Source organism: Lissotriton helveticus, chromosome 3_1, assembly GCF_964261635.1.
Source record: "Lissotriton helveticus chromosome 3_1, aLisHel1.1, whole genome shotgun sequence".
Classification (NCBI taxonomy): domain Eukaryota; kingdom Metazoa; phylum Chordata; class Amphibia; order Caudata; family Salamandridae; genus Lissotriton; species Lissotriton helveticus.
This window is the reverse complement of record NC_136061.1, coordinates 1,910,890,785-1,910,903,119: the sequence shown is the minus strand read 5'-3', so window position 1 is coordinate 1,910,903,119 and position 12,335 is coordinate 1,910,890,785. Positions and strand designations below refer to the sequence as shown.

The window sequence follows — 12,335 nt, the reverse complement described above, 5'->3', positions numbered from 1 at the left end:
TTCAGAAGTGCCGCCTTGGTTACATTATTGCCGGTTGTGGTGGCTGTCCAGGACATTTCTCCTACGATGCCTCAAGTTGGTAACATTTCTTCCTTTTTCCTGCTCCTTTTTTGCTGCTTGGCTGGATATTAAGTTGCCCATGCGCTGTTTTTCTCAGTGCAGCTATTCCTTGCTGGTGTAGATCTTTTTCTTACAAAGTCATTGCTGTGCCCTCCTGCTCTATTTGTGGCTCTGTCATTACTTTGGTGTCTGCCTGCCCTGCATATAAGTCCGCCGCTATTATTTACTTAGCGCCCATTGCGCTCAGTGTGCTGTATTTCTTTATTTGGGTACAGACTACGCAGTTTTTGTTCTTCTCCTCAAGTGGCTGTGTATTTTTTCTGGAAGGCTGCTCCTCCATGGCTGCAAATATGGGTCGTTCCTCGAACAACAAAGATTCAAAAGATGCTGGCACTTCGCTTAAGAGACTTAAGGCATTGTCCCTTACGCCTGAGTCTGTTCAGTCAGACACTAACTCCACTCTGGACACAATATTAACGCGCCTTAATGAAGTGCATGATATTGCGCAGTCAACGAAAACTAATACGGATTTACTGCAAGTGGAGGTGTCTGCTATTAGATCTGACTTCAAAGCCCTCTCTCTTCGTGTATCTGCTACGGAATCACGAATCAGCTGTGCAGAGGATGGTATGCAGAAACAATCCAGATCCCTCAGCCACTTAGAGCGTTCAATGCGGCATTGCGAAGAGATCTCACTGAGCAGGAGGACCGTAATCGTAGATCTAACCTACGCATTTTTGGTCTGCCGGAAGATGCAGAGAAATCATCTTCGTCTATGATTGAGTTCTTATCTCATTGGCTTCCGGACACCTTACAAATCTCATTCCAGAGAGAATTTGAGATAGAAAGAGCACATTGTGTTCCAACGTTTCGGTCTAAATCAGCAACCCAGCCAAGAGCAATAATTTTCAAGCCGCTGCGACATCAACATACTGAACAGATTCTTTCTCATATGCGGAAAGCTAAACAGGTCGTCTGGGAAGGTCATCGAATCTCAATTTCTCAGGACTTTGCCAGAGATACGGTTATAAGAAGAAAGGGCTTCCTTAATCTTCGGAAACGTCTTTCTGAGATGAACATTCCCTTTTCGTTTTCTGGTCCGTCGAAGTTCCGCATTACTTACAAAGGACGTTCCAGAATTTTCGATGAGCCGGCCGACTTAGCTACATTCCTGGACAACCAATTGGAGATAGAGATGGAGATTCAAAGAGCGACATCGCAAGATCCTGGTGCCTCGGGCACTTGAAATGTCTCCTTGTTTTTTTAGGTTTCGGCTACCGTCCCACTGCGTGAGCAGTGGGTGGGCGGAGCCGAAATCTTTTGTCTCTACATATGGGCTTTGGTCCCGCCTTGTCTTCCATTGGCTAGCTCCATAAATGGAGGCTAGCCATTGGAAGACAGTGGCTGTCAATCACGCTTTCCCCGTGAAAACGCGATTCGGGGGCGTTTCCGTGACTTTTTTTAAGTCCCGCCCTCTCCTCTTCCCATTGGCCGGAATTTTACCTTCCAGCCAATGGGAAGGGGAGAGCATGCCCCCGAATCCCTACAGGACGCTGTGCTTTCCTTCATTGGTTCCACGTCGCCGCCCCCCCCTCTGTCACTCTACCTTTCCCTGACTCCGCATTCTGCTTGTTTATGTATACTTTGACTCCAGGTGTTTATTATTGGATACTCTGACTCTAAAAATATTGTACGTATATCTTAATCAAGAACGGAGCATTGTACTTATTTTTTAACTGAGCGGTGGTGCTACAGCCCTCCAGAATTTTGCAGGGCATGTTGAAATACCATAACTATTAACCAGCACTTGCTGAAGTGAACCAGCACGCTTGCATTTCATATATGTGTGAGGCAGTCTGGAATGTGTTACTGAGGGGTAGGTTATACAGTAATGCATATTTGTTCGGAGGAGAGATGGTGTGTCGGGTCCATTTGGAGATGCTAAGCAGAGGACAGGCACACAACTTCACAGTGTAGAGCTTCAGCCGCATCTCGAGTGTTCCCCGCTCTTACCTGCGCAGCGCACATGGCAGTCTGAAATTCTGGCTCCCGTTGGCGCCCCACCACGTGCACGTTCAATGGCTCTGTGAAAGGGGCTACAGGAGGGCATACTCGCGCACAATACATAGTCCGATTGCTTGTCTCCAGCGAGTCTGCCAGGGTCGCGCGTCAACAAACTCGAAGATTCACCATAGCAACACCCGACGCCATGCCCTGTGCTACGAGGATACGTCACCACAGTGCTCCAATCAGGTTAAGGGAATAGTAAGTTCTGACAACGACAAATAATGCTCTAGCTAGCCGGTAATAAATACTATGAACGAACGAATGGACGAATCAAAATTGAAAGGGAGGAATTTCGGATGGAGCCAAAGACTCGAGAAAGTCAATGCAAATATTCTACATCTGGAAGTAAAAAAAAGACTCGAAACGAAACCGTAATCGTCTCTTGAACTTCTGTGCCTGCTTCCTGTTGAAACGTACAAGTATTCTCCTGTTAAAGTGTATTGCGCCCCTGCAGACTAGTGCCGATACTTTATAGTATCATTACCAAGATGGCCGGTACTTTCAAAAGACAGGACACTTTTCTTGTTAGCACCGGTCTTCAGCCAATCAAATGCAATATTCAGAGGCTGTGCCTTTATTGGAGACTTCCGGGTTGCGTTGGTTTTTATAGCGCCTTCTAATCCCCCTTGAGAGTGAAATAGTGCTTTTGCGCAGGGTCTCTTCAGCAAGTTTTGACTAAAGGAAGCATTATCAGGACCTTTCCTTTGCAAAATGAAATATGTGATAGAAAGGGACTCGTCTGGGCTTTGGCGAGGTGGGTTTGGGGTCCAGGTGGGTTGGAGGGTGTGTGTGTTGGGGGGGGGGGTCTGATTTTACCCCACAGGGCAGTGTCTGTGACAGAGAGGCAGATGCACAATTGTCAGGACAACTTTGATGCCACTGTGTCCAAGGCATTTTTAGCAAGTTGTATTTGCTGGAGAAATTATTATTTCGATCACTATTATGATTATTAGTATTGTTATTATGCTTATTGGTATTGTTATTATGATTATTAATATTATTACGATATTTGTTATTATTGTTCTAACTGCGTTTGTTGTTATTAGAGGTGTTTTAGCTGACGAAACACTTTAAATTATTTCATTCTTTTCACCTTCTTTAACATTGCCTCATGAAGGTTTCGCACTCGATCTTACTGTGTGTTTTTATTTTGTTTGCACCTCATATGTTTTTCCATTCGCCTTATGGTGTCTTATCTATATTGTCCTGTTGAGGTTTCCTGCATTGCGCTGATATTGACTCGTGTTTTGCATGGGAGCTGTCATTTTTTATATATATATATATATAGAAAGAGGGGCCTGCCTCTGGGATGTGATTTTATGATCGCAGTTGAGTGAGAGAAGAGGACACTTTTTGACTTCGCTAAGGAAGCTTTTCAGGTCGGATAACTTTGGAGACTTCCCGCCACATGTGGTTAGTGGTAATTTTGGCACGTGTGGTTGGACCTGCTTTAAAAAGATCGGGTGGTGAGTGGGGGGCAGTTGGGGAGCTTGGACTGACAGGAGAAAACGCAGATATACTGCGCTTATCTCTGTATAGCGTTTTCTGTCCATGTCAGCGCTTTAACCACATTTCGCAACAAAGTATATTTGATAAAGTCGTGGCAGGCGTGCTTTGTGTGCGTCCCCTCGCAGACAGAGTGCTCGAGGACGTAAAATAATTTATAAACACTGATCCCCAGACAGCCCGGCCTCGGAGGAGAATGAGTTGCTGACATTTGTTGCATATTGATACCAGCCCTTCAAGGCCTTTTGCACACTATCTCTCTCTTTCACACACTTACCCTCACACATGCACACACCACTTTCAACACATTGCCACAGATACAAACATATGCATTCTGACATTCACTTGCTTTCACTCACACATGCAGTAAACATTGTTTCTGGTCCATGATTGCCTCAGAGGGCATGATGAAAAAATCCTTGCAGACCAACAAACTAGAGTGGCACATACATTTTCATGCCTTGTGGATCCATGCATATGCACACTCACTCACATGCGCACATTCATACACACTCTTGAACGTTCATTCACACAATGATCATGCACACACACCGTGCACATGTGCATACTCACGTGCACACGCGCACACACACCTACAAACACACACACCATCACTCAGGGAGCTCCTAATTGAATGTGAGCATTGCATGTCAGCAATACACACGTGCGCACGCACACACCTACAAAACACACACCATCACTCAGGGAGCTCCTAATTGTCAGCAAGCTCTTTAATGACTGCAACTTAAGGCAGGGTTTTTGGTCCTTTGATAAGGAGGTTAGTAGTTATTAATTGTTTTTACTGTTTGCGAGAGATTAAGCTATTGGCATTGTAAATGGCAATGCCATTTATTTATCTGTTTTCAAAACCAACACAAAAATAAAGAATTTGTCATTTACAATGCCAATAGCTCTAACTTTTACAAAGGCGAAACCGTTGCATTGTAAATGCTTGTTTTTCTTGGTGGTGGTTTTCTGTATGCCTGGGTTTTCTCCTCTCTCCTGTTGAGCTTCTATTTCGGTCTTGACCTCCAACTCTGTTGCTGAAGTTTCTCTGTTCTCCTTGTGTCCGCAATGTCTTCTTTTGGTATCCCTCTTCCTTGGATTTAGGCTTTTTCGATTTCCTTCTGTTTCTCTTTCAATTATTGCTCTTATTTATTTTTCTATAGTTTTCCCGATCTTCTATTTTACTCCTCTATCTCCCATTTCTCCTTTCTATACTCTTTGTTTCTTTCACAGTCATGTTGTTTACTCTATTTCTACATGTCATTTTCTCTTCTCTTTATCCTGTTTACAGCCCTTGTTGTTTATATTTCATCTCAATATTCATTTCAGGTCCGTTTTTCTTTTCTTGATTCTTATCTATTCCTAATATTTACCTTGGTTTTTTTTCCTGATATGTGTCATTTTCTATCTTCTGTGTTTTTATTCTCCTATTTTCTTCCTTTCTTCTCTTATATGCATATTTGTTCCTGCATTCTCAATTCCAGTTACATACTGTTTAACTTTATACAGTTATAGATTGTTCATTAACTACATATTTAGTTCTAGGCTATACATGTTTATCTGCATGCATCCATCTATTGTTCATGCTTTACCACATTGTTTTGTTTCCTTATCAGATCGTCTAGTATTATTACTTAGTATAAATATATCTCTTGCTATTGGAGTAATAACTTACTGTGACTGTACTAATTTCTTAATTACATTATGATAGTTTACAATATTCAGCTGATATTCGTTGCTACTTTTGCTTGTTCCCAGCTCTCATTTAAATGCCATCAGCTTGGTATATTATTGGGGCTATTGATATTAATTACTTTTCCTCCTTGTACGGGTCCCTTGCTAGCCTTTCCACGTTCTCCCTAGTATGAAGTTGGTCTTTTTTAGGCCTCCCCTCCTGCTTCTTCTCTCCCTTCTCTCTTTTCTCTTTTCTTCTTTTCTTTCTTTTTCTCTTCTTTGGATTCCCCACATGGATTCTCCCTCTTTGTTCCTTATGTTTTCTGGTTGGTTCCTTGTCTCTGTGAGGTTGGCTGTTTCTCTGTCGTCCATGGCGTCTTTTTTCTATCTTTATGTACTTCCATGCCGGGTTTAAATGTATTATCCCTTAATGTTAAGGGTTTGAATCATCCGGTGAAGAGGTCGAAAATCTTAGATTATTGTAAATCTCTATCTTCTGACCTGGTCCTTTTTCAGGAGACCAAGGTCACTGCCAGAGAGGCGGTGTTTTTGAAGAGGGAGTGGGTTTCGGATGTCTGCTGTTCTGATGCCTCGGGCAAACGGAATGGGGTCGTTACATTAATTTCAAAGAATTCTGGCTTGTCTATACTCTCTTCTGATCATGATTCTGAGGGTCGTTGGTTGTTATCCAAACTGTCGGATGGACATCATGATCTTTATGTGATGAATATACATATACATGAATATATGCTCCTAACGTTGACGATCCGACCTTTTGGAAATCGGTTACCAAAAAATTGAATGACACCCCGCATTCTGGCAATCTTATTGTTGGCGGAGATTTTAATTTACCGATGGATCCTCTTTTAGATAGGAATTCTGCGTTTCAATTTCGCCCTCCTAAATCCCACAAACAAAAGCTTAACATGTGTTCCTTTACTCACCTTCAAGATGTATGGCGTCTTCACAATCCCTCTGGTAGTGACTTTTCTTTCTTTTCTTCGCCTCATTCTTCCTTTTCTCGTATTGATTATCTCCTTGTTCATTCTTCTCTTGTTTCATCTTCCTCTTCTCCGCTTATACATCCTATTTTGATTTCTGATCACGCTGCGGTTACTTTTACGTTATCATCTGTTGCCCCTAAATCACGTGCTCGTTCCTGGAGATTGAATACCGAAGTTTTGCATGATGTTTCTCAGGTTAATGAATTTTCTAAGGCTATAGAAACTTTTTTCCATGAGAACGACGGCTCTGTTTCTTCCCCAATCGTCCTCTGGGATTCGTTTAAATGCACTTTCCGTGGTCAAGTTATTAACTGTATGTCCAAAAGGAATTCTGCTATTAAAAAGGAGCTTACAGATTTATCCTCTGAAATTAAAACTCTGGAAGCCACTTTTAGACACTCTAAGGATTCTTCTTGTTTACAGCTAATAAAACAACTGAAATACAAATATAATACTATTGTTACTAAAAGAGCCCATATTGGAGTACAAGCGCAAAAATCCAAAAAATTATTGTTAAAAAATCGAGCTGGGAAGATTCTGGCGGCTACACTGAAATTCCAAGATTGCTCCTTTAAGTCCTCGCACATTTCTTCTATTACTGACCACTCGGGATATAAAAAATTCCAAACTGATGAAATACTTGAAGTTTTTCGTGATTTTTATAACAAATTATATACTCCTTCTAATCAATCCTCTTTTGACCATTGTCGGGATTTTTTAAAATCTGTTCCGGTTCAGTCGGTCTCTGAGGATGATCGCATTTTATTAAATAGACCAATCTCCCCTGAGGAAATTGTTACCGCAATTAAAGCTACTCGTTCGGGTAAGGCCCCAGGCCCTGATGGTTATCCTATTTTATTTTATAAAACTTTTCTCCCTGCACTTGTTCCCAAATTACAATCTGTGTTTGATTCTTTTCTTAAGGATGGGTCTGTTTCTGGTACTGCTGCTGAAGCAACTATAGTAGTGATCCCGAAAGAAGGGAAAGACCATTCGGATCCCAAAAACTTCCGTCCTATCTCTCTTCTTAACATGGAAGCTAAGATTTTTGCTAAAATCCTGGCCAAAAGATTGGAATCCTTTATCCCTCATCTTGTTCATCCTTCTCAAACCGGTTTTGTAAAGGGTCGTCTTGCGCGAGACAATATACGCACCTTTTGTCATATTCTTGGTGCAGCTAAACGATCTCAACTCCCTGCCTTGGCCCTTGATGCGGAAAAGGCCTTTGACAAGGTCTCTTGGCCGTTTCTTCGGGCTGTTTTATGCGCACACAACCTTGGCGACTCTTTCATTAACATGGTAATGTCCTTATATTCTCAACCTAGAGCTAACATTAGAGTTAATGGTGCTACGTCGTCATTTTTTAATCTTCGTCAGGGCACTAGACAAGGTTGTCCTTTATCCCCACTTTTATTCTTATTATCTATTGATCCTCTTCTTCGATTAATTGACTTACACCCAGATATTAAAGGTTTTTCATTCGGGCCTCACTGTATTAAAACTGCTGCCTACGCAGATGATGATCTTATTTTTTCCGATAATATACCCCTGGCAATACCTGCTATTTCAAATACCATTTCCCTCTTCTCATCGGTTTCAGGTTATACCCTAAATAAGGATAAGACGGAAATGTTCCCTCTGAATGCCTACTGTTTCCCTTCTCATATGGGATCTGCGGGCTTTAAGTGGCAGTCTACACACCTGAAGTACTTAGGGATTTACTTCTGTTCTACCCTTTATGCCACTACTGCCTATAATGAATCCCAGACTCTCCTTAAAGTGCGTCGTCTTTTGGATACATGGTCTCCGAAACATATCTCCTGGTGGGGTCGCCTCCAGACTCTCAAAATGATGATCACACCTATTATTAATTTTGTTTCATCCATGCTTCCGGTTAAGTTATCAGATTACTTTTTTCGCGAAATTGATGTTCTGACATCTAAATTTTTATGGAATGACAAACGTGCTAGACTTGCATACAAATTGTTGCGCCGGCCTTGTGATATGGGAGGTTGCAATTTTCCTGATTGGGACAAATACCAAACTGCCTTTTTAGCCTCTCAAAGTGCCTTGTGGTTCTCTCCTCCATCTCCTCATGTTCCTTCTTGGCTGCTAATAGAGCAGGACTTAGCATCTCCTTTGCCTATTGCCTCTTTTTGCACCACATCTACTTTGCATATCCTGTTTTCTCGTTCTATAATTCTAGATACAATTGCTGCGGTCAGGAAAATAGATAAGAAAGTGGCAATCCCCTTTACATAAAACTAGGTGGACGTCTATTTGGCGGAATTCTAAAATTAAACTCAACATTACTCCCGCCCTCATGTCATACTGGGCAGCTAAAGGGATCTCTCTTGTTAAACATCTTTATGGCGCTTCTGATGAACCATTACCTTTTTCCACCTTGGCTACGAAACACTCTTTAACAAACCTTGATTTTTATACTTTTCTTAAAATTAAAGTGGCCCTTGCTAAGGTACGTCTTCATCCTACCTCTTCTACTATTTCACTTTTTCATATCTGGATTAAATCTGGTCACGTTGCCTCCAAGATTTATAAATTTTTATCATCTGCTTCAATACCCGCACAGACGGTTGCTCAACAAAAATGGTTACACCATTTTGATCATGACATTACGGATCATATTTCCTCAGATACTTGGCAATTGATTGGTAAACTCTCTCTTCGCAATAAAATCGCTCCATCTTTAATGCAGTCTAAATTTTTCTCTCTCAATCTCCTTCATTGGACGCATGTGCGTCTACATTCGCTCAATCTTAAAGATGACAATTTATGTTGGAGTTGTGGATTGTTGGCGGGCGATTTTCAACATATGTTTTTTGGTTGTTCACTGCTTCAGCCTTTTTGGAGCCTCATCCATAAACATCTCTCTCTTATCTTTGGTATTGAGTTCCAACTCTCTTTCCCTTTAATTTTATTGGGACCACTGGCTACCCCTACTCCTCTCCCCTTAGATCCCATGGAAATACAGTTGATGGATCTTCTTCTGACTGTTGCGGTGAAAATTATACTTATGGAGTGGAAATCATTTTCTTCGATTTCCTATCATACATGGTGGGCTTGGGTCTCCTTTTTGCGCAGCGCTCACGTTTCGATTGATCATGCTCATCTCTCTCCTTCTATCTCTAGTGGGGTTTGGAAAGCTTTGGATGATTATATGGATCTGTCATCAAAAGGGTTGGTTGCTCAGTTTCCTTTTTGATTTGTCTGTCTACTTGGTGTCCTATGATTTTGTATGATGGGTTAATCCTGTGGGAATCCTCCTTCTTCTCTTTTCTTCCTCTATCCCCTTTCATCTTTCCTATTGCTCTCTCTTTCTTTTATTCTATTTCCTCCCATGTCTCTATTTCAAAATTTGATAGTGATACTTTTGTTTATTGCTTTGATGATAACTTTTACCTAATCGGTTTCTGTATTATATAATAGGTTACTTTTACTTTTATACGCATTTACTTTGCTTACACCTCATTTTTAGCCCCTGAGTGGGTATTTATCTTGCTTCAATTGTATCACTTTTATTGTATTTTGCTCCTTCTATTCTTTGTCACTTCTTTATAAATAAAATATTTTGAAATAAAAAAAAAAGGCATCTTTATCTAACTCCGACATCTTAAGGTACTGGCAAACAAGTGTCATTCAACCAGTCTTTTGAAGGTTGGTTAAATACGTTAAGTTCAGTTTTCGTTGCTTGGTCTGTTGGAAGTTTGTATATGTTTAGTGTTGGCATAGGTTTTAATTAATGTAACCGGAAAAGTGATTTGGATAACAAAGTGCAGAAGGATCTAATGATTGTGATTAAAAGATTGATCTGAATAACTTCAACAACTTAATATAATGATAAAATATGAGAAATGTATGATTATTATTGCTAAACGTTTTTTAATATTTAGTTATTTAAGAAGTTTTATATAGGCCTGGCTAGAACGGGAGGTATCAAACTGTCTATATATACAGTGTGCCTGTAGGAAAAGGGAGCTAATTTTGAGAACATTGTTGCACTTGGCCATTAACGCCTATTTTCTCGACCTTTTAACATTTGTGTACGCAATGTTAGCGCTTTAAAAGAAAGTGTTAAACTGTTTAGGCACGCTTATTCACTGATTAGGTAAAAGTTAGTCCAAACAGCTTCAACAATTTGTAAAGAATTTATTGTAAATTTCGGGTACTAAATCCTCTTATTTAATGTTTTTTTTTCTTAGAATGAATCCGGCCAACCCGCTGACTGCAAACAACAGTGACAGAGATACTAGAATGGTGTGATTGTGTAATGCATTTTAGCAGACATTTGAATGCCTGCCCAGAATTGTTCAAGAAGTTCATCCTCACTAGCAGGTTCTTGACGTGGCCCATAATTAAAGTACACCATTTTTATTTTAGGTTTGATCTTTTTGGGGACACCTTGAATTGTACAGCGCTAATTTAAATACATCGATGTTCAGGTTTTCAATAAAGCACACTCCTCTCAAGTAAAACGTGGTTACTGTGTTAAATGAGTTTCATTCTAATTGGGAAAGAATACAATCCCAATGAAAGAATAGTTCCCCAACTATGGTTTGCTTTCATTGCGTGTTGACTTTTTTCTTTTTTAAATAATAATGTTCATTAGAATGATAAACACTGCAGATATAGCATATTTGTTGCATGAGTTGGCAATAATTGTATCTTCTGCTTAAGAGGAAGGCATTATAGGAGAGTTTTGGCATAAGGAGACCGGATCAATTTCAAGCTATAAAAAAAAAGAGGTGGCGCCTTGAAGTGGGGCTGAATACATTTATTGGGGGGTCTTCATAAATATTTAGGAGTTCGACTATAAAGTAATAATGCTGCAAACAGTCATTCATTAAATAGTAAGCTGTTATTTTTTCAGAGTGTAAGAAATTGGATTATTATTTGGGGTGGGTGACTACTATTATAAAAGTTAAACTTTCAACACCTTTTTACTTTGAGCCACTCTAAATCATTTCATCTAAGGCCTTTCCTATACGTCATTCAATCTAAAACGAGGCAGGATCTCGTTATTTGTGTGTTATATGCATCCGAACCACAGTACAACTGCAGTGTAGGAAGACACTAGGTGAACGTAAAGTGTCTTCAGAGCGCTTCCTTGGTTTTATTAATAAACAATCAAAATGCACATCATGTAGTACAATTAATACAGGCGTAATTCACTTTCAATATTAAAAACAATTCCTACTTACAGGGTATAGCCGTTAAAAACCCTATTTAATCGGGATAATCTTATTTTTACTGTTCAAAACGGTGCCTTGTCCCCTTGTTGTGTTGGGCCCTCTCTCCAATACTGCTTTCCTATACTATCTTCATGCACATTTCATTTCTTACAGTAAACACTATGATTATTTTAAAAGTAACACACATTTCTTAAGCATTCCAACCATGCAGGTGTTTGTGCCATTCAGAGTGTTTGCCTGCTTCTCTCAGCACGTTTCTTTTCATAACATTGTAAAAAAGCAATTTACCACATTGTCCCTCGAGCTACTCTAATTCAAGCTTTCAGTTTTATACAGCTTCACCCTCCAAGCTTTCTTCGTACTACCCATTTCACTCTTTGTTAATTCACTTCCACCCCCTTCACGTGGTCTGTCTCTGTTTGCGTCCCTACGCGCACCCTCTGTGTTTCTTCCCCTGTTTGAGTCATCCATGTTGCTTCCTCCACCCATCCCGTTCTGCTTCCGCACGCCATCCGTGTTGTTCCCCCACCTGCCATCTGTAATGTTACTCCTACTTGCTATCCATGCTGTTTCCCCCGCACTCCTGGAAAAAGAAAACCTGCATTATCGTGTAGCCTTTTTTTCTGTTTATTAAAACCATTGGCAAAGCCAATAGGTCTTAAAGACAAGACCTATTGGCTTTACCAGTTTTCGTTCTCTTTTAGAGAGCTGGGAGCAGGCATGTCTATGGCAGTGGCTATGTTACATAGGATTGATGTTTACAGGAAGACTTAGTAAAGTTGGGGTAGACACAGGTTAATGCCACAGC

At 40.5% G+C, this 12,335-nt stretch overlaps 1 protein-coding gene across 20 annotated transcripts in view; it reads left to right on the top strand.

Moving 5' to 3' along the window:
• The window catches only part of NAP1L4 (nucleosome assembly protein 1 like 4), a 1,123,813-nt gene extending 1,113,003 nt beyond the window's left edge, over positions 1-10,810 (top strand). For all 20 annotated transcript variants that reach the window (XM_078682909.1, XM_078682913.1, XM_078682901.1 and 17 more), the window contains one exon: positions 10,538-10,810. In XM_078682909.1, coding sequence (XP_078539035.1) covers positions 10,538-10,576 — 39 coding nt within the window. In that variant the 3' untranslated portion in view covers positions 10,577-10,810. The remainder of the gene's footprint in view (positions 1-10,537) is intronic.
• Positions 10,811-12,335: the final 1,525 nt, after the last annotated feature.